This window comes from Petromyzon marinus, unplaced genomic scaffold (assembly GCF_048934315.1).
Source record: "Petromyzon marinus isolate PM22_M1 ecotype Great Lakes invasive population unplaced genomic scaffold, UKy_Petmar_22M1.pri1.0 PM_G_Scaffold_76, whole genome shotgun sequence".
Classification (NCBI taxonomy): Eukaryota; Metazoa; Chordata; class Hyperoartia; order Petromyzontiformes; family Petromyzontidae; genus Petromyzon; species Petromyzon marinus.
The window spans coordinates 837,075-862,877 of NW_027423031.1; the positions used below are offsets into that span (position 1 = coordinate 837,075).

General features: G+C 53.6%; 2 protein-coding genes across 3 annotated transcripts in view; one reads left to right on the forward strand and one right to left on the reverse strand.

The window, feature by feature from the left end:
* Positions 1–1,050, reverse strand: part of LOC142920796 (adhesion G protein-coupled receptor L3-like) — a 42,642-nt gene extending 41,592 nt beyond the window's left edge. Inside the window, exon 1 of the mRNA XM_076062880.1 lies at positions 904–1,050. Coding sequence (XP_075918995.1) covers positions 904–1,018 — 115 coding nt within the window. The 5' untranslated portion in view covers positions 1,019–1,050. The remainder of the gene's footprint in view (positions 1–903) is intronic.
* A 395-nt stretch (positions 1,051–1,445) lies between these two features.
* Positions 1,446–25,792, forward strand: LOC142920797 (uncharacterized). 2 transcript variants are annotated; one of them, XM_076062882.1, is made up of 10 exons: positions 1,446–1,543; positions 6,868–7,150; positions 7,384–7,567; positions 8,594–8,787; positions 14,947–15,386; positions 15,895–16,057; positions 17,525–17,677; positions 18,553–18,705; positions 19,437–19,797; positions 25,619–25,792. In XM_076062882.1, the coding sequence occupies exons 2-10, from the start codon at positions 6,919–6,921 to the stop codon at positions 25,728–25,730; spliced, it is 1,992 nt and encodes a 663-aa protein (XP_075918997.1). In that variant the 5' UTR covers positions 1,446–1,543; positions 6,868–6,918; the 3' UTR covers positions 25,731–25,792. The 2 variants fall into 2 exon arrangements, with proteins under 2 accessions (XP_075918997.1, XP_075918998.1); XM_076062883.1 differs by having other exon boundaries at positions 17,528–17,677; positions 25,619–25,791.
* Positions 25,793–25,803: the final 11 nt, after the last annotated feature.

The following is a 25,803-nucleotide window of genomic DNA, read 5'->3' on the forward strand; positions in this document are numbered from 1 at the left end:
TCACCCACCACGTGTACCACAGTAGCGGCCTTCACGTGGTGCTGCTGCTCGCCCACCACGTGTACCACAGTAGCGGCCTTCACGTGGTGGTGCTGCTCACCCACCACGTGTACCACAGTAGCGGCCTTCACGTGGTGGTGCTGCTCACCCACCACGTGTACCACAGTAGCGGCCTTCACGTGGTGCTGCTGCTCGCCCACCACGTGTACCACAGTAGCGGCCTTCACGTGGTGGTGCTGCTCACCCACCACGTGTACCACAGTAGCGGCCTTCACGTGCTGCTGCTGCTGCTCGTGGACGGCGCTCGCCACGGCAGCCTGTCAAAGGGCGTCACGTGGTGGTGATCTTTGTGTGCGTGTGTGTGTACGTGTGTGTGTGTACGTGCGTGCGTGTGTGTGTGCACGTGTGTGTGTACGTGCGTGTGCGTGCGTGTGTGCACACGCACGCGTGTGTATGAGTGGGGAGCGGTAGTGTACCGGTTAGCGCTACGCTGCGCTATGAACCTGGCGACCCGGGTTCAATTCTCGCTCACGGCCAACACCAGTGACGATTATCTGAACCGGTCCCGGGCCTCTCCTAGGTCGACTCAACCTCAAATGAGTACCTGGTGCGGTGTGTAAACATCGCCACTGGGGAGACAAAGGCGGTCTGGCGTGGTGCTGGCCACCCACCCCCTCGTGTACCGTTACCGGCCTTCATAGGTGCTGCTCGCTAACAGCACTTGCCCCTACAGTCTGTGAAGGCTACACGGGGGATCTTTGTCTTTGTGTGTGCGTGTGCGTGCGTGTGGATGCGGCGTGCCAGGTGCAAACAGAGAGCTACAATATATATTAAACAAAAAACATCTCAGTGTGGCGCCTTAACTGGTTTAAATAAAATAAAAATAGTGAATAGCCTCGTTACCGGTTGCGGGAGGCCAACCGCTCGTGCCCGGCAGCTGCAGCAGCAGCAGCAGCTGGGCTTGAAGCAGAAGCAGCAGCAGCTGCTGCTGGGCTTGAAGCAGTCTCCAGCTGCCCATCGTGAACGTCCGCGGGACGTCGTCAGCGTGAGACGGAGCGACCTCTGACCTCTACCGGCAAGGACTAAAATTTTAACACACTTCCTCAATATCGTATCGACTACTGTAAAACTTGCTATACGTACGTCACACTCGTGACAATACTAGATTCTATCGTTGACAATAAAAAAAAATATTTGTAAACAATATTTATTTATATACAAGTTACGTTTTTTGGCTTGGTTCTCATTGTCCACGCTCAAGTCGCCTTGAGCCGCAAATCACCGCGGTCTCTTAGGTCGCGGCAAGCCTCGAGGGGGGGGGGCACTTCCTGGGGTCGCGTGGAGCTCAGAAACTGACATTGAGCCGCAAATCACCGCGGTCCCTTAGCCTCGAGGGGGGGGGGCACTTCCTGGGGTCGCGTGTTGTCCAGCAACTGACGCTGAGCCGCAAATCACCGCGGTCCCTTAGGTCGCATGTAGTTCAGCATTGCGGTGAAGTTCACGGCGGTGGTGGTGGCGGTGGTGGCGGAGTTGTTACAACAAAGTTTGTTTAAATATAAACGCATTAACTTTCTCCCAAACCCCCCTCCCCGACACACATTCAGCTAACGTCTGCGTTTTTTGCTCCCACCTCGTCACTGTTTGTTGTAGTTAGACTGATGGCCTTAATCTAAAGTTGTCTTGTGGTTGTTGTGGTTGTTGTCAGCACGGTGGCTATGAGATGTTAACTACCTCGCCTGGTATACAGGAGGTCGTGGGTTCGATCCAGACCCTGACGATGCCTGCTGCTGCTACTGTATATTTGTAGTCTGTGTCTCTCTCATCATCATCATGGTGGCTATGAGATGTTGACTACCTCGCCTGGTATACAGGAGGTCGTGAGTTTTATCCAGACCCTGACGATGCTTGCTGCTGCTGTATATTTGTAGTCTGTGTCTCTCATCATCATCACGGTGGCTATGAGATGTTAACTACCTCGCCTGGTCTACAGGAGGTCGTGGGTTCGATGCAGACCCTGACGATGCCTGCTGCTGCTGTATATTTGTAGTCTGTGTCTCTCATCATCATGGTGGCTAGGAGATGTTGACTACCTCGCCTGGTATACAGGAGGTCGTGGGTTCGATCCAGACCCTGACGATGCCTGCTACTGTATATTTGTAGTCTGTCTCTCTCATCATCATCACGGTGGCTATGAGATGTTGACTACCTCGCCTGGTATACAGGAGGTCGTGGGCTCGATCCAGACCCTGACGATGCCTGCTGCTGCTGTATATTTGTGGTCTGTGTGTCTCTCTTTCATCATCATCATCACGGTGGCTATGAGATGTTAACTACCTCGGCTGGTATACAGGAGGTCGTGGGTTCTATCCAGACCCTGACAATGCCTGCTGCTGCTGTATATTTGTAGTCTGTGTGTCTCTCTCATCATCACGGTGGCTATGAGATGTTGACCACCTCGCATGGTCTACAGGAGGTCGTGGGTTCTATCCAGACCCTGACGATGCCTGCTGCTGCTGTTTATTTGTAGTCTGTGTGTGTCTCTCATCATCTTCACGGTGGCTATGAGATGTTGACTATCTCGCCAGACCCTGACGATGCCTGCTGCTGCTGCTGTATATTTTTGACGTCTGATTCAGCTCCTACCTTTGCCATCAATCCGGGCTCCCCCCCGACCCCCCAACTCCTTGAGCTACTTGGGGCGCCTTCAGCTGTCGCTGCTCGGATTCCGCTCGCTCCGAGCGCCCCGCCGCCACTCTCTGTGGCCGCTCACGACATCGTTGTTGTTGATGTTGTTGTTGACGATGTTGTTGTTGATGACGTTGTTGTTGTTGACGATGTTGTTGTTGACGACATTGTTGTTGACGATGTTGTTGACGATGATGTTGTTGTTGACGATGATGTTGTTGACGTTGTTGACGATGTTGTTGTTGACGATGTTGTTGTTGACGATGTTGATGATGTTGTTGACGATGTTGTTGACGACGTTGTTGTTGACGATGTTGTTGTTGACGACGTTGTTGTTGACGACGATGTTGTTGACGACGTTGACGATGTTGTTGACGTTGTTGTTGACGATGTTGTTGACGTTGTTGTTGACGATGTTGTTGTTGACGACGTTGTTATTGACGATGTTGTTGCGGTCGGGGTTGTAGTGTTTGCACCGCGGCGATACAATCTCCAATCTCGCCGCCGCCGCGCGTTTATTTGTGAGTGTCAATGGCGGCGTTGTTCCGCCTCCTGCGTCCTCCCTCGCCGCTCGCGGTGTCCACCGCGTTCGCGATGTCGCGGAGCCTGTCGCCAAAGCTGCGTTCCTGTTCCTGTTCATCCCTCCCGGTCATTAGTCCCATTCGTTCCTGTTCCTGTTCGTCTCGTTCATCCCTCCCGGTCATTAGTCCCATTCGTTCCTGTTCCTGTTCGTCTCGTTCATCCGTCTCGTTCATTAGTCACATTCGTTCCTGTTCCTGTTCGTCCCGTTCATCCGTCTCGTTCATTAGTCCCATTCGTTCCTGTTCCTGTTCGTCGCGTTCATCCGTCTCGTTCATTAGTCCCATTCGTTCCTGTTCCTGTTCGTCCCGTTCATCCGTCTCGTTCATTAGTCCCATTCGTTCCTGTTCCTGTTCGTCGCGTTCATCCGTCTCGTTCATTAGTCCCATTCGTTCCTGTTCCTGTTCGTCCCGTTCATCCGTCTCGTTCATTAGTCCCATTCGTTCCTGTTCCTGTTCGTCTCGTTCATCCGTCTCGTTCATTAGTCCGATTCGTTCCTGTTCCTGTTGGTCTCGTTCATCCCTCCCGGTCATTAGTCCCATTCGTTCCTGTTCGTCTCGTTCATCCGTCTCGTTCATTAGTCCCATTCGTTCCTGTTCCTGTTCGTCCCGTTCATCCGTCTCGTTCATTAGTCCCATTCGTTCGTGTTCCTGTTCGTCTCGTTCATCCGTCTCGTTCATTAGTCCCATTCGTTCCTGTTCCTGTTCGTCCCGTTCATCCGTCTTGTTCATTAGTCCCATTCGTTCCTGTTCCTGTTCGTCTCGTTCATCCGTCTCGTTCATTAGTCCCATTCGTTCCTGTTCCTGTTCGTCTCGTTCATCCCTCCCGGTCATTAGTCCCATTCGCTCCTGTTCCTGTTCGTCTCGTTCATCCCTCTTGGTCATTAGTCCCATTCGTTCCTGTTCCTGTTCGTCCCGTTCATCCGTCTCGTTCATTAGTCCCATTCGTTCGTGTTCCTGTTCGTCTCGTTCATTAGTCCCATTCGTTCCTGTTCCTGTTCGTCCCGTTCATCCGTCTTGTTCATTAGTCCCATTCGTTCCTGTTCCTGTTCGTCTCGTTCATCCGTCTCGTTCATTAGTCCCATTCGTTCCTGTTCCTGTTCGTCTCGTTCATCCCTCCCGGTCATTAGTCCCATTCGCTCCTGTTCCTGTTCGTCTCGTTCATCCGTCCCGGTCATTAGTCACATTCGTTCCCGTTCCTGTTCCTGTTCGTCTCGTTCATCCCTCCCGGTCATTAGTCCCATTCATTCCTGTTCCTGTTCGTCTCGTTCATCCCTCCCGGTCATTAGTCCCATTCGTTCCTGTTCCTGTTCGTCTCGTTCATCCCTCCCGGTCATTAGTCACATTCGTTCCTGTTCCTGTTCGTCTCGTTCATCCCTCCCGGTCATTAGTCCCATTCGTTCCTGTTCCTGTTCGTCTCGTTCATCCCTCCCGGTCATTAGTCCCATTCGTTCCTGTTCCTGTTCGTCCCGTTCATCCGTCTCGTTCATTAGTCCCATTCGTTCGTGTTCCTGTTCGTCTCGTTCATCCGTCTCGTTCATTAGTCCCATTCGTTCCTGTTCCTGTTCGTCCCGTTCATCCGTCTTGTTCATTAGTCCCATTCGTTCCTGTTCCTGTTCGTCTCGTTCATCCGTCTCGTTCATTAGTCCCATTTGTTCCTGTTCCTGTTCGTCTCGTTCATCCCTCCCGGTCATTAGTCCCATTCGCTCCTGTTCCTGTTCGTCTCGTTCATCCCTCTTGGTCATTAGTCCCATTCGTTCCTGTTCCTGTTCGTCCCGTTCATCCGTCTCGTTCATTAGTCCCATTCGTTCGTGTTCCTGTTCGTCTCGTTCATCCGTCTCGTTCATTAGTCCCATTCGTTCCTGTTCCTGTTCGTCCCGTTCATCCGTCTTGTTCATTAGTCCCATTCGTTCCTGTTCCTGTTCGTCTCGTTCATCCGTCTCGTTCATTAGTCCCATTCGTTCCTGTTCCTGTTCGTCTCGTTCATCCCTCCCGGTCATTAGTCCCATTCGCTCCTGTTCCTGTTCGTCTCGTTCATCCGTCCCGGTCATTAGTCACATTCGTTCCCGTTCCTGTTCCTGTTCGTCTCGTTCATCCCTCCCGGTCATTAGTCCCATTCATTCCTGTTCGTGTTCGTCTCGTTCATACCTCCCGGTCATTAGTCCCATTCGTTCCTGTTCCTGTTCGTCTCGTTCATCCCTCCCGGTCATTAGTCACATTCGTTCCTGTTCCTGTTCGTCTCGTTCATCCCTCCCGGTCATTAGTCCCATTCGTTCCTGTTCCTGTTCGTCTCGTTCATCCCTCCCGGTCATTAGTCCCATTCGTTCCTGTTCCTGTTCGTCCCGTTCATCCGTCTTGTTCATTAGTCCCATTCGTTCCTGTTCCTGTTCGTTCGTCTCATTCATCCATCTCGTTCATTAGTCCCATTCGTTCCTGTTCCTGTTCGTCTCGTTCATCCATCTCGTTCATTAGTCCCATTCGTTCCTGTTCCTGTTCGTCTCGTTCATCCCTCCCGGTCATTAGTCCCATTCGTTCCTGTTCCTGTTCGTCTCGTTCATCTGTCTCGTTCATTAGTCCCATTCGTTCCTGTTCCTGTTCGTCTCGTTCATCCCTCCCGGTCATTAGTCCCATTCATTCCTGTTCCTGTTCGTCTCGTTCATCCCTCCCGGTCATTAGTCCCATTCGTTCCTGTTCCTGTTCGTCTCGTTCATCCCTCCCGGTCATTAGTCACATTCGTTCCTGTTCCTGTTCGTCTCGTTCATCCCTCCCGGTCATTAGTCCCATTCGTTCCTGTTCCTGTTCGTCTCGTTCATCCCTCCCGGTCATTAGTCCCATTCGTTCCTGTTCCTGTTCGTCCCGTTCATCCGTCTTGTTCATTAGTCCCATTCGTTCCTGTTCCTGTTCGTCTCGTTCATCCATCTCGTTCATTAGTCCCATTCGTTCCTGTTCCTGTTCGTCCCGTTCATTCGTCTCGTTCATTAGTCCCATTCGTTCCTGTTCCTGTTCATCTCGTTCATCCATCTCGTTCATTAGTCCCATTCGTTCCTGTTCCTGTTCATCCGTCCCGGTCATCCGCTCCGTGTCCTCGGGCAACCGTACGACCAACGCAGGCTGCGAATTGGCCGCGACTCAGCAGGGGGCCTGCAGTGAGCAGCAGCAGCAGCAGCAGCACGAGATGTCGTCCCCCACGTGTCGCGCGTTCGCTGGGGAGAGACGCACCGGCTGATCGTCGTGAGCAGGCGGTGCGGCAGGCCGGCTTCTTGCCCATCTGTACATCGCCCGGAGGCAGGCGATAACCCCGCTCAGGTCTTGGGCCTTTCTCTACCGCCGTGGCTGACGACTTGATTTGTCGAGGAATTATTTCATCACGGGTCGCCGCTGGTGGCGGCAGCCCGCGGTCGGGATGCATGCGCTCCTCGTGAATGCCGAACTGATGTTGCACCGTGCCTGGTAGCCAAGGGGTGCTAATCGGAGACAGGACCATCGCGAGCGGGGTAATGGATGATGATGATGATGATGCTGATCACGATGGCAACAGCCACGTGCACTGTAACGTCTCTCTCTCTACCTCCCTCTTCTCTCACCACCATCACCACCACCACAGGATTCACCTGACCATGACCTGAGACAGAAAACGACCTCGCCCTCTCCAGCAATGTCCTTGGGAGAAAGTCCTTGCCGGAGAGGTCAGAGGTCAGCGGTTCAGAGGTCGCGCGCTTCGGGCAGTGGGCGCGGACTTCACTCCGCGCTCTGCCCGACTGCTCCGTCTCCTCCCGCTGACGACGTCCCACGGAGGTTCACGATGGGCAGCTGGAGACTGCTTCAAGCCCAGCTGCTGCTGCTGCTGCAGCTGCTGCCGGGCGCTAGCGGTTGGCCTCCCGCAACCGGTACGAGGCTCTGTGTTGTTTTAAAAAAAACTATTCACTATTTTTATTTTATTTAAGCCAGTTAAGGCGCCCACTGAGATGTTTTTATATATATTGTAGCTCTTTGTCAGGAGCGACCTGGGGATCGCAGATTGTAGCTGGGCAAAGTGGCTTGTTGGCACTGTGTGAGGGTGTGGGGAGAGTGGTGGTCCAGTGGTAAGGTCACAATGAGTGCCGTTTGCCCATATCCCCAGCTCCACCTTCCCCAATGAATGTTCGCGTGCAGTCTCGAGACCTGCTGTCAACCCTGTGTTGGGAGGATGGAGGGGATACCACAGGGAATATTCCCCCACTGGTTCAGCCTTCAACCATCGACTTCTACAACACTACCAGCAGCTCAAAGCTCCTGAACGTTACCTACAGAGTGGAGTATAAACTGTGAGATGCTCGCTCACTCACTCACCCCCACACTCACTCACTCACCCACCCACTCACTCATCCACTCACTCACTCACCCACTCACTCACCCACCCACCCACCCACTCACTCACTCACCCACCCACTCATTCACCCACTCACTCACCCACTCACTCACTCACCCACTCACTCACCCACCCACCCACCCACTCACTCACTCACTCACCCACTCACTCACCCACTCACTCACTCACTCATCCACCCACTCACTCACCCACCCACCCACCCACTCATTCACCCACTCACTCACCCACTCACTCACTCACCCACTCACTCACCCACCCACCCACCCACTCACTCACTCACTCATCCACCCACTCACTCACCCACCCACCCACCCACTCACTCACTCACTCACCCACTCACTCACTCATCCACCCACTCACTCACCCACTCACTCATTCACTCACCCACTCACTCACCCACCGACTCACTCACCCACTCACTCACCCACTCACTCACTCACCCACTCACTCACTCACTCATTCACTCACCCACCCACCCACCCACTCACTCACCCACTCACTCACTCACTCACCCACCCACCCACTCACTCACCCACCCACTCACTCACCCACTCACTCACCCATTCACACACTCATCCACTCACACATTCGCCCACTTACTCACTCACTCACCCACTCACTCACTCACCCACCCACCCACTCACTCACCCACCCACCCACCCACTCACCCACCCACCCACTCACCCACCTACTCACTCACTCACTCACCCACCCACCCACCCACTCACTCACCCACTCACTCACTCACTCACCCACCCACTCACTCACCCACTCACTCACTCACTCACCCACTCACTCACCCACTCATTCACCCACTCACTCACCCACCCACTCACTCACCCACCCACTCACTCACCCACTCATTCACTCACCCACTCACCCACTCATCCACTCATCCACCCACTCACCCACGCACTCACCCACCCACCCACCCACCCCTCACGTGTCTCCGTCTGCACAGCTACGGAGAAGCCCGCTGGCGGAGTGTCTGCGCTGTGACCGCAGAGACTCGGTGCGATGTCTCCTCAGCACTGCGACTTCCCGGCCACCGCTATTACCTCCGCGTGAGATCCACCATCTCATCTTCACCATCGCCGCAGTCCTCACCGCTCTCCTCACCCTGGGTTGTGCTTGAGCTCTTGCCCTTGAAGACCAGTGAGTGGCCTTGTCTGTCTCTCTCTCTCTTTGTGTGTCTCTGTGTGTGTGTGTCTCTGTGTATGTCTGTGTGTGTGTGTCTCTCTCTCTCTCTGTGTCTCTGTGTGTGTCTGTGTGTGTGTGTCTCTGTGTATGTCTGTGTGTCTCTGTGTGTATGAGTGTATCTGTGTATGTGTGTCTCTGTGTATGTCTGTGTGTCTCTGTGTATGTCTGTGTGTCTGTGTGTGACTGTGTGTGTGTCTCTGTGTATGTGTGTCTGTGCGTTTGTCTGTGTGTATGTCTGTTTGTGTGTGTCTTTGTGTGTATGTCTCTTTGTATGTGTGTCTGTATGTGTGTCTATGTGTGTCTGTGTGTGACTGTGTGTGACTGTGTGTGTGTCTGTGTGTGTCTGTGTGTGTGTGTCTGTGTGTGTGTCTCTCTCTCTGTGTGTCTATGTGTATGTGTCTGTGTGTGTGTGTCTCTGTGTGTATGTCTGTGTGTGTCTGTGTGTATGAGTCCGGCAAAACAACCCCCTACCTCCTCGCGGTGCCGGATGGGCAACTCTGTCGTGGACAGTGCTGTGGGGGGAGGTCCAATTTTGATTGGCTCCTCCCCTCATGGCATATGTGTCCACCACAGGGGCTAAACGGGGGCTCTGGACGGGTGCGAGGGGCTGGTAACCCCTCCACCTTCAATTAATTACCACTAAACCACAAGTTAAACTGAAATATGTAACTAATAAGCTTGTGCCGGAGGCCCCGGGGGGCCAGGCATCTATGACGTCTCCTGGCCAAACCCCAATTGGCGGAGCCAGGAGATTGAATATCTACCCTCGGGGCTCCTCCAGAAACAACGAAAAGCCACTACGGGTGGCCACGTGGAATGTTCGAACGCTCACTGCGGAGGAGAGGCTGCCACTCCTCTGTTGGGAGCTGGACCGGTACCGCCTGGATCTGTGTGGCATTCAGGAGGTCCGGTGGACCGGCTCTGGCTCCTGCCACCATGAGGGGTGGACAGTCCTCTACTCGGGGCAGCAGACTGCCAAACAACAGGGTGTGGCTCTTCTTTTGAACAAAAGAATGAAGGGGGCGTGGGAGCGTGGCGGTGAGGTGTGGGAAGCTGTAAGTCCCAGGCTACTTTGGGCTCGCCTTCCCATCAACCGGAGGCGAGGAATGGTGGTCGTGGTTACTTATGCCCCCACCGAAGATGAATATCCGTGGAGGGATGCAGGCAAAGCCGATGAGTCAGATGCCTTCTATGACCTCCTGTCACAGGTGCTGGCTAAAGTGGCCCCTCGGGATAGAGTCATCATGTTGGGTGACTTCAATGCCCGAGTTGGTCATGATACTGGCACCTAGTCTGGAGTGATTGGAGGGCATGGGCCATATCAGCTCAATAACAACGGTAGGAGGCTGCTAGATTTTTGTGCAGCCCATGGGCTTGTAATTACCAACACGCTGTTCCGGCATCGGCGCATCCACACAACATCATGGATGCATGCCGGGTCCAAGCAAGAACATCTGCTAGACTACATAGTGACGGACCAGCGGGTGCGAGCCCATGTCCTTGACACCAGGACCTACCGTGGAGCTGATCTGCCCTCTGACCATCGACTAGTCATCTGTAAGATGCGCCTGCCATTCTTCCACTCCGGTGGTGGGTGTACACCCAGGACCCCATTCCAACCTAAAGTGGCCTGGTGTCAGTTATCTGTTGAAAGTTGCAAGCGAGAATTTCATTATCGCTTGCGGCTAGGATTGCCATTGTCCCCGACTAGTCCTGATGTCGAGGGTAAATGGGCGAGGTTTAGGACTGTGACTCATGCAGCTGCAATGGCTGCTTTGGGTACGCGGTCCAGACCTCCCCAGAGACCCTGGCTGACAGAGGAGGTGTTCAGGATGGTTGAGAAAAAGCGATAGGCCCACTGTCATCGGCTACAGAATCCCACGTCAGAGAGTGAGGAGGCTTACCGCAGCCTTCGCTCGGAGGTTCGGAGAGCCGTGAGGCGCTGCAAGGTTGGGTGGTGGTCGCGGGTTGCTGAGGAGATGGAGTCTGCCTCAGTGGCCCGTGATCACAAATCTCTATTTAACTCCATCAAAAAAGTAATCTGCAGCGCCACACCTATTACCATCATTAGGGGAAAAAACGGTGACCCCATCTCCGACCCCCAGGAACAGGTTTACAGATTTTCTGAGCATTTCTGTGAGGTCCTGGGGGAGGGAAAATCCCTCAGCCAGGAAAACATCGTGGCACAAAGTGAGGATGACCCTGCTGAGGCTGCAGTGCCTCAAATATTGGAAGAAGTCATCCCCTGTGAGTGGCTGGCTGAGGTGCCATCTGTTGAGGAAGTACTGAAGGCGATCCGGAGTCTGAGACCAGGAAAGGCAGCGGGCAGAGATGATCTCCCAAGCGAAATGCTGAGGGAGGGCGGCGTTTGTGCACAGACTGCCCTATATGACATCATAACAACAGTCTGGACCACTGGACGGGTTCCGCAGGATTGGAAGGATGCCCTGGTGGTCCCCCTTTTTAAGAAGAGGGGCCGTGCGGACTGTGGCAGCTGCAGGGGCATCTCACTCCTCAGTGTGCCGGAAAAGGTCCTGGCGGGGATTGTTCAACGTCGCCTTGCCGGGCACGCTGAGGAGAGGCTTGCGGAGCCCCAATGCGGTTTCAGGAGGGGGCGGTCCTGCACAGATGCCATATTTTCTGTCCGTCAGCTACAGCAGAGGTGTAGGGAATTCCAACAAGACCTACATCTCTGCTTTATTGACCTGGTCAAGGCCTATTATACCATCAGTAGGCCTGGGCTCTGGGTTGTTCTTCGTGCTTTTGGAGTACCTGACCCTCTGCTCACGATCATTAAGGACCTTCATGATGGTGAGCGGGCCCGGGTAAAACTACGTGGCCGGGAGTCAGAGCCATTCCCTGTTAACCTTGGGGTGCGACAGGGATGTCCTCTGGCTCCCACATTATTTAACATCTATTTTGACCACGTAGTTCGTGAAGCCTTCAATAGCTGTACCGGGGGAATCTCCATATGGTACAGATATAATGGGAGGCTGATCGACGCCCGAGTGCGGTCAAGGGATGGCTCCCTATTGCTCAACCCCGTTATGTATGCTGATGATTTGGTAATAGCTGCACATTCGGAGGAGGAGTTGGAGATGCTGCTGCTGAGACTGGAGCGTGCCACTAAGAGGTGGGGCCTTACCATCAGCCCCACCAAAACTAAGCACCTGCCTGGGTATTTTGTACCATCGGACACTCCACCCCCACAACTCCCAATCGGTGATGGGGCAGTTGTGGAGAGAGTGGAGAGTTTCCCATACCTGGGCAGTGTGCTTATGACTGGCTCCAGTTTAACAGCAGAGGTCTCACTCCGAATCAGTCGAGCGGCAATATCTTTTCATCAGTTGCGTAACGCTGTGCGGAAGCTACCTGGTCTTCGCTCCGCACTAAGCTTCAGGTTTTCTCGGCCACGGTCATTCCCTCCCTTCTCTACGCTTGCGAAACGTGGACCCCCCTAATGGAACATCTTCGCCGGTTGGAAACATTTAGGCTGGCCTGCCTACGATCCATCCTGGGTTTAACCAGACTGGATTGTGTGAGGAGCTCAAAAAGCCTTGAAAGATCTGGGCAAGGTCCCATCGCTGAGCTCCCCCGGCGGGGAAGGCTGCGATGGCTGGGTCATGTAGCCCGCATGCCTAGCCACCGCATGCCGAAACAGCTTTTGTTCGGCCGGATTGAGGGGGCTGGGCGGGCGCGGCACGGGCTAGAGAAGAGATGGAGTGATGTGGTACAGGAGGACGTGGAGCTGAGTGGACTTGCCGATGACTGGTACCAGCGGTGTCAAGATCGGCCTCTGTGGAGGAGGCTCGTGAAGGATGCTACTGGGCAGTTGGAGGTAGTCGCCCTCCAACAACAGCGGAGGGCGGAGGAGCGACGCTCAGAACAACGAGCGGAGCGCCGGGTGGCTAAAGCACAGCAGGTTGGCACAGTAGGGGGCACAGGTGGTGCATCAGCCAGTCATCTCAGTCAGTCGACCCGTGGCACCTGGGTCTGCCCCGTGACCTCCTGCCAGCGGGTGTTCGACACTTCACGTGGCCTCAGGGTGCACATAGCCTGGCACAAGCGTCGTGGTGACGTCACCGCCACTTAGTGGCGAATGGCGGTTGTTGTTGTTGTGTCTGTGTGTGTGCCTGTGTGTGTGTGTCTGTGTGTGTGTCTGTCTATGTGTGTGTCTCTGTGTCTCTGTGTGTGTTTCTGCATGTGACTGTCTTTGTGTCTGTGCGTGTGTCTCTGTGTGTGTCTGTGTGTGTGTGTCTGTGTGTGACTGTGTGTGTGACTGTCTTTGTGTCTGTGTGTGTGTCTGTGGACCCCCCTAATGGAACATCTTCGCCGGTTAGAAACATTTAGGCTGGCCTGCCTACGATCCATCCTGGGTTTAACCAGACTGGATTGTGTGAGGAGCTCACAAATCCTTGAAAGATTTGGGCAAGGTCCCATCGGTGAGGTCCTCCGGCGGGCAAGGCTGTGATGGCTGGGTCATGTAACCCGCATGCCCAGCCACCGCATGCCGAAACAGCTTTTGTTCGGCCGGATTGAGGAGGCTAAACGGGCGTGGCACGGGCTAGAGAAGAAATGGAGTGATGTGGTACGGGAGGACGTGGAGCTGAGTGGACTTGCCGATGACTGGTACCAGCGGTGTCAAGATCGGCCTCTGTGGAGGAGGCTCGTGAAGGACGCTACTGGGCAGTTGGAGGTAGTCGCCCTCCACAAACAACGGAGGGCGGAGGAGCGACGCTCACAACAACAAGCGGAGCGCCGGGTGGCTAACGCACAGCAGGTTGGCACAGTAGGGGGCACAGGTGGTGCATCAGCCAGTCGTCTCAGTCAGTCGACCCGTGGCACCTGGGTCTGCCCCGTGACCTCCTGCCAGCGGGCGTTCGACACTTCACGTGGCCTCAGGGTGCACATAGCCTGGCACAAGCGTCGTGGTGACGTCACCGCCACTTAGTGGTGAATGGCGGTTGTTGTTGTTGTTGTGTCTGTGTGTGTGACTGTGTGTGTGACTGTCTTTGTGTCGCTGTGTGTGTCTCTGTGTGTGTGTCTGTGTGTGTGACTGTGTGTGTGACTGTCATTGTGTCTCTGTGTGTGTGTGTGTCTGTGTGTCTGTGCATGTGTGTCTGTGTGTCTGTGCGTGTGTGTCTGTGTGTGTGACTGTGTGTGTGACTGTCTTTGTGTCTCTTTGTGTGTGTCTGGTGTGTGTCTGTGTGTGTGTGTGTGTGGCTGTGTGTGTGACTGTCTTTGTGTCGCTATGTGTGTCTCTGTGTGTGTCTGTGTGTGTGACTGTGTGTGTGACTGTCTTTGTGTCTCTGTGTGTGTCTGTGTGTCTGTGCATGTGTGTCTGTGTGTGTCTGTGCGTGTGTGTGTGTCTGTGTGTGTGACTGTGTGTGTGACTGTCTTTGTGTCTCTGTGTGTGTGTCTGTGTGTGTGTGTCTCTCTGTGTGTGTGTCTGTATGTGTGTGTGTCTGTCTGTGTGTGTGTCTGTGTGGGTGTGTCTGTGGGTGTGTGTCTGTGTGTGTGTGTCTGTGTGTGTGACTGTGTGTGTGACTGTCTTTGTGTCTCTGTGTGTGTGTCTGTGTGTGTGACTGTCTTTGTGTCTCTGTGTGTGTCTGTGTGTCTGTGCGTGTGTGTCTGTGTCTGTGCGTGTGTGTCTGTGTGTGTGACTGTGTGTGTGACTGTCTTTGTGTCTCTGTGTGTGTCTGTGTGTGTCTCTCTGTGTGTGTGTCTGTGTGTGTGTGTCTGTCTGTGTGTGTGTCTGTGTGTCTGTGCGTGTGTGTCTGTGCGTGTGTGTCTGTGTGTGTGGGGAGCGGTAGTGTAGCGGTTAGCACTACGCTGCGCTGTGAACCTGGCGACCCAGGTTCGATTCCCGCTCACGGCCAACACCGGTGACCATTGTCTGAACCGGTCCTGGGGCTCCCCTAGGTCGACTCAGCCTGAAATGAGTACCCGGTGCGGTGTGTCAACATCGCCACTGGGTCGACAAAGGCGGTCGGGCGTGGTGCTGGCCACCCACCCCCTCGTGTGCCGTTCCGGCCTTCATAGGTGCTGCTCGCTGACAGCACTTGCCCCTACAGTCTGCGAAGGCTACACGGGGGATCTTTGTCTTTGTCTCAGCTGTGCTCAGTGCTCCGACGGTCACCTTGATGCTCCACAAGAAAGTGACGGTGGACGAGGCTGGCGGCGAGGAGGAGTGCCGTGTTGAGGATGACGATGACGGTGACAGTGAAGGCCGCGGCGGTGACGATGACCACGACGATGACGGTGACCGCGGCGGTGACGATGACCACGACGATGACGATGACCGCGACGATGACGGTGACCACGATGACGATGACCGCGACGATGATGACCACGACGATGACGATGACCGCGACGATGACGATTACCGTGACATTGACGGTCACCACGACGACCGCGACGAGGGAGAGGCGGAGTGGTGGGAGCTCTTCGTGGGGGTCTCCATGAGGAGTGGGTGGAGGAGGAGGATGGAGCGGCGTGACGTGCTGTACCACCTGCAGGCGGAGGTCTCGACGAGGGGGGGCACAACCAGCACGGTGAGAGTGGGTGGGTGAGTGGGTGGGTGGGTGGGTGAGTGAGTGGGTGGGTGGGTGAATGGGTGAGTGGGTGAGTGGGTGAGTGAGTGAGTGAGTGGGTGAATGGGTGAGTGGGTGAGTGAGTGAGTGGGTGGGTGAGTGGGTGGGTGGGTGAATGGGTGAGTGAGTGAGTGAGTGGTTGAGTCGGTGGGTGGGTGGGTGGGTGAATGGGTGAGTGAGTGAGTGGTTGAGTCGGTGGGTGGGTGAGTGAGTGGGTGAGTGAGTGGGTGAGTGGGTGAGTGAGTGAGTGGGTGGGTGAGTGGGTGGGTGGGTGAGTGGGTGGGTGGGTGGATGAGTGAGTGGGTGGGTGAGTGGGTGGGTGATTGGGTGGGTGATTGGGTGGGTGAGTGGTTGAGTAGTAGTAGCATGATAATGCTACTACTACTGATGAAAATGATGATGCTGCTGCTACTGATGATGCTACTGATGATGATGATGATGGTACTGATTATGATGATGCTTCTGCTAGGAGCGCTTTGTGGGATGTCGCTACCGCCACACGGTACCTCCGCTTAGAGGCGCTGCTAAGTACTACATCCGTGTGAGAATCGTAGCTGACTACCCCCGGTGGAAGGCAGGGGAGTGGTCTCCAATGTCCTGTGTCTCCTTCCCTCCACCACACAGCGCTATGGGTGAGTGGGTGCGTGGGTGGGTGAGTGGGTGGGTGTGTGAGTGGGTGAGCGAGTGGTTGAGTGGCTGGGTGAGTGAGTGGTTGAGTGAGTGAGTGGATAGGTGAGTGGTTGAGTGAGTGGGTGGGTGAGTGAATGAGGTGTGTGGGTGAGTAGGTGAGTGGGTGAGTGAGTGGGTGAGTGGGTGGGTGAGTGAGTGGTTGAGTGAGTAGGTGGGTGAGTGGGTGGGTGAGTGAGTGGGTGAGTGAGTGGGTGTGTGATTGGGTGGGTTAGTGGTTGAATAAGTGGGTGGGCGAGTGAGTGGGTGAGTGGTTGAGTGAGTGAGTGGGTGAGTGGGTGGGCGAGTGGTTGAGTGAGTGGGTGGGTGAGTGAATGAGTAGGTGTGGGGGTGAGTGGGTGTGTGAATAGGTGAGTGGGTGAGTGAGTGGGTGAGTTGGTGGTTGAGTGAGTGGATGAGTGGGTGGGTGAGTGAGTGGATGAGTGAGTGGATGAGTGGGTGGGTGAGTGAGTGGATGAGTGAGTGGGTGGGTGAGTGGGTGAGTGGGTGGGCGAGTGGTTGAGTGAGTGGGTGGGTGAGTGAATGAGGTGTGTGGGTGAGTAGGTGAGTGGGTGAGTGAGTGGGTGAGTGGGTGGGTGAGTGAGTGGTTGAGTGAGTAGGTGGGTGAGTGGGTGGGTGAGTGAGTGGGTGAGTGAGTGGGTGTGTGATTGGGTGGGTTAGTGGTTGAATAAGTGGGTGGGCGAGTGAGTGGGTGAGTGGTTGAGTGAGTGAGTGGGTGAGTGGGTGGGCGAGTGGTTGAGTGAGTGGGTGGGTGAGTGAATGAGTAGGTGTGGGGGTGAGTGGGTGTGTGAATAGGTGAGTGGGTGAGTGAGTGGGTGAGTTGGTGGTTGAGTGAGTGGATGAGTGGGTGGGTGAGTGAGTGGATGAGTGAGTGGATGAGTGGGTGGGTGAGTGAGTGGATGAGTGAGTGGGTGGGTGAGTGGGTGAGTGGGTGGGCGAGTGGTTGAGTGAGTGGGTGGGTGAGTGAATAAGTAGGTGTGTGGGTGAGTGGGTGAGTGAGTAGGTGAATGGGTGGGTGAGTGGGTGGGTGAGTGAGTGGTTGACTGAGTGGGTGGGTGAGTGGGTGGGTGGGTGAGTGAGTGAGTGGTTGACTGAGTCGGTGGGTGAGTGAGTGGGTGAGTGGTTGGGTGAGTGACTGGTTGACTGAGTGGGTGAGTGAGTGGGTGGGTGAGTGAGTGGGTGAGTGAGTGTGCGATTGGGTGAGTTGGTGGGTGAGTGGGTGGGCGAGTGGTTGAGTGAGTGGGTGGGTGAGTGAATGAGGTGTGTGAGTAGGTGAGTGGGTGGGTGAGTGAGTGAGTGGGTGGGTGAGTGAGTGAGTGAGTGGGTGAGTGAGTGAGTGAGTGGGTGAGTGGGTGGGTGAGTGGGTGGGTGAGTGAGTGGGTGGGTGTCTCTCTCCCCATGTGTCTCCCAAGCAGGTCCTCCGATCTCAGTGTGGGCCACGGGAGACGCGGTGTCCGAGGGAGACACGGCCACGCTACGCTGCGGCGTGTCGCAAAATCCAGACTCAGACCCAATTCAGTGGAGCAACCCTCACGGGCAGACACTCTACTTCCAGACCGTCAAGGGTGAGCGGCAAGCACTCTCTCTGTGTCTCTCTCTCTCTGTCTCTCTCTCTGTCCCTCTGTCTCTCTCTCTGTCTCTCTCTCTCTGTCCCTCTGTCTCTCTCTCTGTCTCTCTCTGTATCTGCCCCTCTCTCTCTCTGTGTCTCTCTCTGTCTCTCTCTCTGTCTCTCTCTCTCTGTCTCTCTCTCTGTCTCTCTCTGTCTCTGCCGCTCTCTCTCTCTGTGTCTCTCTCTCGCTGTGTGTGTGTGTGTCTCTCTCTCTCTCTGTCTCTCTCTCTGTGTCTCTATCTCTCTGTCTCTCTCTGTGTCTCTCTCTCGCTGTGTGTCTCTCTCTCTGTGTCTCTCTCTCTGTCTCTCTCTGTGTCTCTCGCTCGCTGTGTGTCTCTCTCTCTGTCTCTCCCTGTGTCTCTCCCTCTATCCCAATGTCTCTCTCTCTCTGTCTCTCTCTGTGTCTCTCCCTCTATCCCAATGTCTCTCTCTCTGTCTCTCTCTGTCTATCTCTCTGCGTCTCTCTATCCCCATGTCTCTCTCTGTCTCTCTCTGTCTCCTTGTCTCTCTGTGTTTGTCTCTCTCTCTCTGTGCCTCTTACTCTATCCCAATGTCTCTGTCTCTGTGTGTGTGTGTGTCTCTCTCTATCCAAATGTCTCTCTCTCTGGCTCTCTCTGTCTATCTCTCTGCGCCTCTCTATCCCCATCTATCTCTGTCTCTGTATCTCTCTGTGTTTGTCTCTCTCTCTGTCTCTCTCTGTGTCTATCTCTCTCTCTGTCTCTGTGTCTCTCTGTGTTTGTCTCTCTCTCTGTCTCTCTCTCTGTCTATCTCTCTGTGTGTCTCTATCCCCATGTCTCTCTCCCTGTGTCTCCCTGTCTCCCCGTGTTTCAGCCCACACGAACCCGCGTGTCTCTCTGCTGCACTGGAGCTCCACCAGGCTGGACCTCACCATCTCCCGCGTCTCCACGCTGGACCAGGGGGTCTACAGCTGCTCCCTCTTCAGCCTGGGGACCCCCATGGCTTACGCCCTGCTCACCGTCGGTGGTGAGCAACGCTCACCTCACCTCTCTCTACCTCAGACACACACAGAGACACACAGACACACAGACACACACAGACACACACACAGACACACACACAGACACACACACAGACACACATACACAGACAGACACACACACAGACACACACACAGACACACACACATAGACACACACACACAGACACACACACAGACACACAGACACAGACAGACACACAGACAGAAACACACACAGACACATAGAGAGAGGCACACACACAGACACACACAGATACAGGCACACACACAGATACACACACACACAGACACAACAACCGCCATTCGCCACTAAGTGGCGGTGACGTCACCACGACGCTTGTGCCAGGCCATGTGCACCCTGAGGCCACGTGAAGTGTCGAACGCCCGCTGGCAGGAGGTCACGGGGCAGACCCAGGTGCCACGGGTCGACTGACTGAGATGACTGGCTGATGCACCACCTGTGCCCCCTACTGTGCCAACCTGCTGTGCTTTAGCCACCCGGCGCTCCGCTCGTTGTTGTGAGCGTCGCTCCTCCGCCCTCCGTTGTTGTTGGATGGAGGGCGACTGCCTCCAACTGCCCAGTAGCAGCGTCCTTCACGAGCCTCCTCCACAGAGACACACACAGACACAGACACACACAGACACACATTTTAAAAGACACACAGACAACAACCGCCATTCGCCACTAATTTCCCTTGTCTTCCTGCTCTCGCAGCCACTACCGCCACCACCATCACCACCACCACCCCCACCACCGCCCCCACCACCACCACCACCGCCCCCACCACCACCACCCCCACCACCGCCCCCACCACCACCACCGCCCCCACCACCACCACCCCCCCCACCACCACCACCGCCACCACCACCCTGCCAACCTCCTGCACCTCCCCACGCTCGTGCGCGGTGACTGCGGGCGACGCGGCGACGCTCTCCGCCCCCGCCAGCGCCGTGGGCCCCTCCTCCTCCTGCTGCTCCGTGCGCTGGACGGCGACGCTGACGGCGCTGTCCCTGGCGGCCTCCCTGCTCGCGAGCGCCCCCGTGTGGGCACGCGGAGTTATTGACGGCCTCGCCCGGTACGCGGGAGGTCAGGGGTTAGATCCCCAGACCCTGACCACGTCTGCTGCTGCTGCTGTATATTTTAGAGTTTGCGGTGTCTCTCATCATCATCATCACGGTGGCTGCGGAGTTGTTGACTGCCTCGCCTGGTACGCGGGAGGTCGAGGGTTAGATCCCCAGACCCTGATCACGTCTGCTGCTGCTGCTGTATATTTTAGAGTTTGCGGTGTCTCCCATCATCATCATCACGGTGGTTACGGAGTTGTTGACTGCCTCGCCTGCTACGCGGGAGGTCCTGCTGCTACGGCACGAACACAACATTCCCATTCTGTCCACAGTAGAGTTTGTTTTTGTGTTAAGTGGCGTAAATATATAAACGCTGTGTGGTCAAACCCGCCACCGCCTGACAGCCAATTTGTCAGGTTTAGTGTCACGTAAACAAAACGTGCCAATTAGTTACTAGTTTATAGTGTAGTGTATAGAGTAGTGTTTGGTGGCGTGTATAGTGTAGTGTATAGTAGTGTATGGTGTAGTGTATAGTAGTGTATAGTGTAGTTTATAGTGTAGTGTATAGAGTAGTGTATGGTGTCGTGTATAGTGTAGTGTATAGTAGTGTATAGAGTAGTGTATGGTGTCGTGTATAGTGTAGTGTATAGTAGTGTATAGTGCAGAGTATAGCAGTGTATAGTGTAGTATATAGTGTAGTGTATAATGTAGAGTATAGTGTAGTGTATAGTAGTGTATAGTGTAGTATACTAGTTCAACACTATCCGGTTGTGTGTTGGAGAGTAAAACAACTACAACATTTACAATTATAGTTTAGTGTATAGTAGTGTAGTGTATAGTAGTGTAGTGTATAATGTAGTGTATAGTTTAGTGCAGGGGTCGGGAACCTTTTTGACTAAGAGAGCCATGAAAGCAAAAAATTTGTAAATTTATTTCAGTGAGAGCCATATAATATATTTTAAAAGTGAATTCAACTAAATGTCAGTATAATAAGCCTCTGAATTTATTCTTTTAAATAATGTTGTTATAACACTCACCATTAATGCGACTTCTGGTGCTGCATGGATTTGCTGATGTCTTTGTAGTCGGGTTGGTACTTGGTGAGGTTAAGCTTCATGCAAGCGTTGAGGCTTTCATCCGTTAAACGTGATCGTAGGTTGGACTTGATGTTTTTAAGATGTGAGAATGACTGCTCACATGCATACGTAGATCCAAACATGGTCAATACAGCAATACTCACACGCTGCAGTGTGTGGTATGTGACAGGAAGCGCGTTCCAAGTTTTGAGAATCAGCTGGTCTTCGGGTTGGAGTTTTTTCATTTCTGTCCACATGTGCTTGCTCGCCAACTCCGCTTTCTGTCGTGTGATTCTTTCCAAATCTTCATTCAGTGACTTGAACTTATTCACCCACATGTCTGAGGCCTTCAGGTCAGCCACTTCTGCTTCAAAATCTCTGACGGAGACACCAGGGATGTAATTCAGGTCGGCTGTGTTCAGTGAACACTCGTTTGGATGGGTGATGAACTTAAAAAGACGAGTGTGCTCACGAAATTCTCCAAAGCGTGCTTTGAAGGACTGTAGGAGACTGGATGTGCAGCCAGCTAGCTGGTGGAGATCAAGGTTTTGAATGGGCTCACTTGCTGTGCATGCATCTTTAAATTGGCTCAGTTTTTCAAAATGTAGTAAACGACCTGTTTCAAGATCCGTGATGAAAAGCTCCAGCTTGTTTTCAAAAGCAAATACAGCTTGTTGAAGGGATAACACTGTATTTCCAATGCCTTGCATTTTCACGTTGAGCTGGTTCAGATGTTCAGTCAGATCTACGAGATAGTAAAACTTGAGGAGCCACTCGGTGTCGGCTAGCTCAGGATGCCCGACGCCTTTCATTTCAAGGAAAGTCCGGATTTCGTTCAGGCAAGCCGCAAAACGGCTAAGCACCTTCCCTCTTGACAACCAACGCACATTGCTGTGCAAAAGCAGACCAGGATAGTTATTTACAACTTCATCCAGCAGTGTTTTAAACTGGCGATCATTTAAGGCTCGGGCAACAATAAAGTTGATCACACGAATGACCAGCGACATCACTTCGCCAAACTGCCTGTCACACATCTGAGCACAAAGTGCCTCCTGGTGTATAATGCAATGGAAACTTAGGATGGGTCTATTTTCATGTTCACGGAGAAGCGCCACAAATCCTTTGTTTTTCCCCACCATACACGGAGCACCATCAGTACACACTGAGAGAAGTTTATCCATAGGTAGACTTTTTTCTTGAGCAAACTCCATGAAAGACTTGAATAAATCCTCACCTCTTGTGGACCCTTTTAATGGCAGAACAGCAAGACTTTCTTCGCGCAGTGTGTCACCAACAGCATATCTTGCAATCACGCTGAACTGCGACAAATGGCTCACGTCTGTTGACTCATCCAAAGCCAGAGAAAAGAACGGCGCTGCATTTATGTCCTTCACTTGCGTTTCCTCCACTTTGTTTGCCATCACGATGGTACGATCATGAACAGTTCTTGCCGACAGAGGCATGTCTTGTATCCGTTTGATTATCTTGTCTTTGTTCGGAAGATCATCAAAAAGTTCATTGGCTACATCCAGCATGAACGTTTTAGCATACTCGCCATCTGTGAATGGTTTTCCGTTCCTCACTATTGCTAAAGAACCAGCAAAGCTAGCCGAATTATAGTCACCTTGCCGGGTCCATACGCGGAGTTGCTGCTGGCTAGCTTGCACCCTGCTCAGAAGCTCTTGGCACGCTTTCTTTCTGCTGTCTCCCGCAGGGTATTTTGATGCAAAGGTAGCGTGGCGCGTGTCGAAGTGCCGCTTTACATTCGACCGTTTCAACGATGCAATTTTGTGATTGCAAATTAGACACACCGCAGAACCCGCTCTCTCCACAAAGGCGAATTCTTCGGTCCATTCGTCCTGAAATGTACGATACTCGTCGTCTTTTTTTCTTTTCGCCATCTTCTTCGTCGAAGGGTTAGCTTTGAGCTAATGACCGAGCAGACGTAGTCTCAGACTGATTCAAAAGGGGGCGTTTACCTGTTTTACCCAGCAACGGCAAACGTAGGCCAGTATCATCCAATTAAAATAATGGACAATTGCTCCTGCAGCCCTGAACAGGACATGCGCAGTGAAAAATCGATGGATGGATTAAAACAAGTGAGAATATTTTGTTTTATCTGCGAGCCATATGCAATCATCAAAAGAGCCACATCTGGCTCGCGAGCCATAGGTTCCCGACCCCTGGTTTAGTGTATAGTATAGTGTAGTGTATAGTATAGTGTAGTATATAGTAGTGCATAGTGTAGTGGAAATTGTGTGGTATAGTAGTGTATAGTGCAATGTACAGTGTAGTATATAGTAGTTTATAGTATAGTGTAGTGTGTAGTGTAGTTTACAGTGTAGTGTATAGTTTAGTTTATAGTGTAGTGTATAGTGTACTGTTTTGTAGTGTGTAGTCTCTAGTGTAAAGTGTAGAGTATAGTGTAGTGTATAGTGTAGTTTATAGTGTAGTGTACAGTGTAGTTTATAGTGTGTAGTGTATAGTGGTTGAGTAGTGTATAGTGTAGTTTTTAGTGTAGTGTATAGTGGAGTGTATAGTGTAGTTTATAGTGTAGTGTACCTCCGAGCCAGAGGACATCCCTGTCATACCCAAAAGTGTACAGGGAATGGCTCCGACTCCTGGCCACGTAGTTTTGCCCGGGCCCGCTCACCATCATGAAGGTCCTTAATAATCGTGAGCAGAGGGTCAGGGACTCTGAAAGCACGAAGAACAATCCAGAGCCCAGGCCTACTGATGGTATCATAGGCCTTGACAAGGCCAATAAAGCAGAGATGTAGGTCTTGTTGGAATTCCCTACACCTCTGCTGTAGCAGGCGGACAAAAAATGGCATCTTTGCAGGACCGCCCTTTCCTCAAACAGCATTGGGGCTCCGCAAGCCTCTCCTCAGCATGCCTATCGAAGCGATGTTGAATAATCCTTGAGATGCCCCTGTAGTTGTTACAGTCTGTGCGGTCCCCCTTCTTAAAGAGGGGGACCACCAGGGCATCCTTCCAATCCTGCGGAACCCGTCCAGTGGTCCAGACTGTTGTTAAGATGTCATGTAGGGCAGTCTGCGCACAAAGGCCACCCTCCCTCAGCATTTCGCTTGGGAGATCATCTCTGCCCGCTGCCTTTCCTGGTCTCAGGCTCTGGATCGCCTTCAGTACTTCCTCAACAGATGGCACCTCAGCCAGCGCACTCACAGAGGGTGACTTCTTACAATATTTTAGGCATCACAGCCTCAGCAGGGTTATCCCCACTTTGTCCCACATTTTCCAGGCTGAGAGATTCCCCCTCCCCCAGGGCCTCACAGAAATGCTCAGCAAATCTGCAAACCTGTTCCTGGGGGTCGGAGATTGGATCACCGTTCTTTCCCCTAATGATGGTAATAGGTATGGCGCTGCAGGTAACTTTTTTGATGGAGTTAAAGAGCGATTTGTGATCGCGGGCCATTGAGGCAGACTCCATCTCCTCAGCAACCCACAACCACCTCCCATCATTGCAGCGCCTCACGGCTCTCCGTACCTCCAAGCGAAGGCTGTGGTAAGCCTCCTCAATCTACGACATGGGATGTTGTAGCCAATGAGATTGGGCCTGTCGCTTTTTCTCAGCCAGCCTGAACACCTCCTCTGTCAGCCTGGGTCTCTGGGGAGGTCTGGACCGTTTTCCCAAATCAGCCATTGCAGCTGCATGAGCCACAGTCCTAAATGCCGCCTATTTCCCCTCGACATCAGGAGGAGTGGGGGACGATGCCAACCCCAGCCACAAGTGATGATGACATTTTCACTTGCAGCTTTCATCAGCTAGCTGAGACCATGCCACCTTAGGTTGGAATGGGGTCCTGGGTGTACACCCACTACCGGAGTGGAAAAATGGCAGGTGCATCTTACAGATGACTAGTCGATGGTCAGTGGGCAGATCAGCTCCACGGTGGGTCCTGGTGTCAAGGACATGGGCTCGCATCCGCTGGTCCGTCACTATGTAGTCCAGCAGATGTTCTTGCTTGGACCCGGCATGCATCCATTATGTTGTGTGGATGCGCCGATGCCGGAACAGCGTGTTGGTAATTTCAAGCCCATTGGCTGCACAAAAATCAAGCAACCTCCTACCGTTGTTATTGAGCTGATCTGGTCCATGCCTTCCAATCACTCCAGACCAGGTGCCAGCATCATGACCAACTCGGGCATTGAAGTCACCCAGCAAGATGACTCTATCCCGAGGGGCCACTTTAGCTAGCACCTGTGACAGGAGGTCATAGAAGGCATCTGACTCATTGGCCTTGCCTGCATCCCTCCAGATGTTCATCTTCGGTGGGGGCATAAGTAACTACGACCACCACTCCTCGCCTCTGGTTGATGGGAAGGCGAGCCCAAAGTAGCCTGAGGCTTACAGCTTCCCACACCTCACCGCCACGCTCCCACGCCCCCTTCATTCTTGCGTTCAGAAGAAAAGCCACACCCTGTTCTTTGGCAGTCTCCTGCCCCGAGTAGAGGACTGTCCACCCCTCATGATAGCAGGAGCCAGAACCGGTCCACCGGACCTCCTGAATGCCACAGAGATCCAGGCGGTGCCGGTCCAGCTCCTAACAGAGGAGTGGCAGCCTCTCCTCCGCAGTGAGCGTTCGAACATTCCACGTGGCCATCCGCAGTGGTTTTTTGTTGTTTCTGTAGGTGACCCGAGGTAGGTACGTATCACCACCTTCATCACCACCTCCACTCTCATGCTAGCTAGCTACGGCGTGTCACCCTTGCCTACTTTCTCTGCTCCCTCCAGTGGCTTCGAGATTGGCGTGCTGGCCGGGGGTCGCCACGACGACGACGACGATGGCGACGATGGCACCGTGGGGATGATGGAGCAGCACGAGGAGGAGGTGGAGGAGGTGTAACTGGAGGAGGTGGAGGAGGTGTAACTGGAGGAGGTGGAGGAGGTGTAACTGGAGGAGGTGGAGGTGAAGGTGG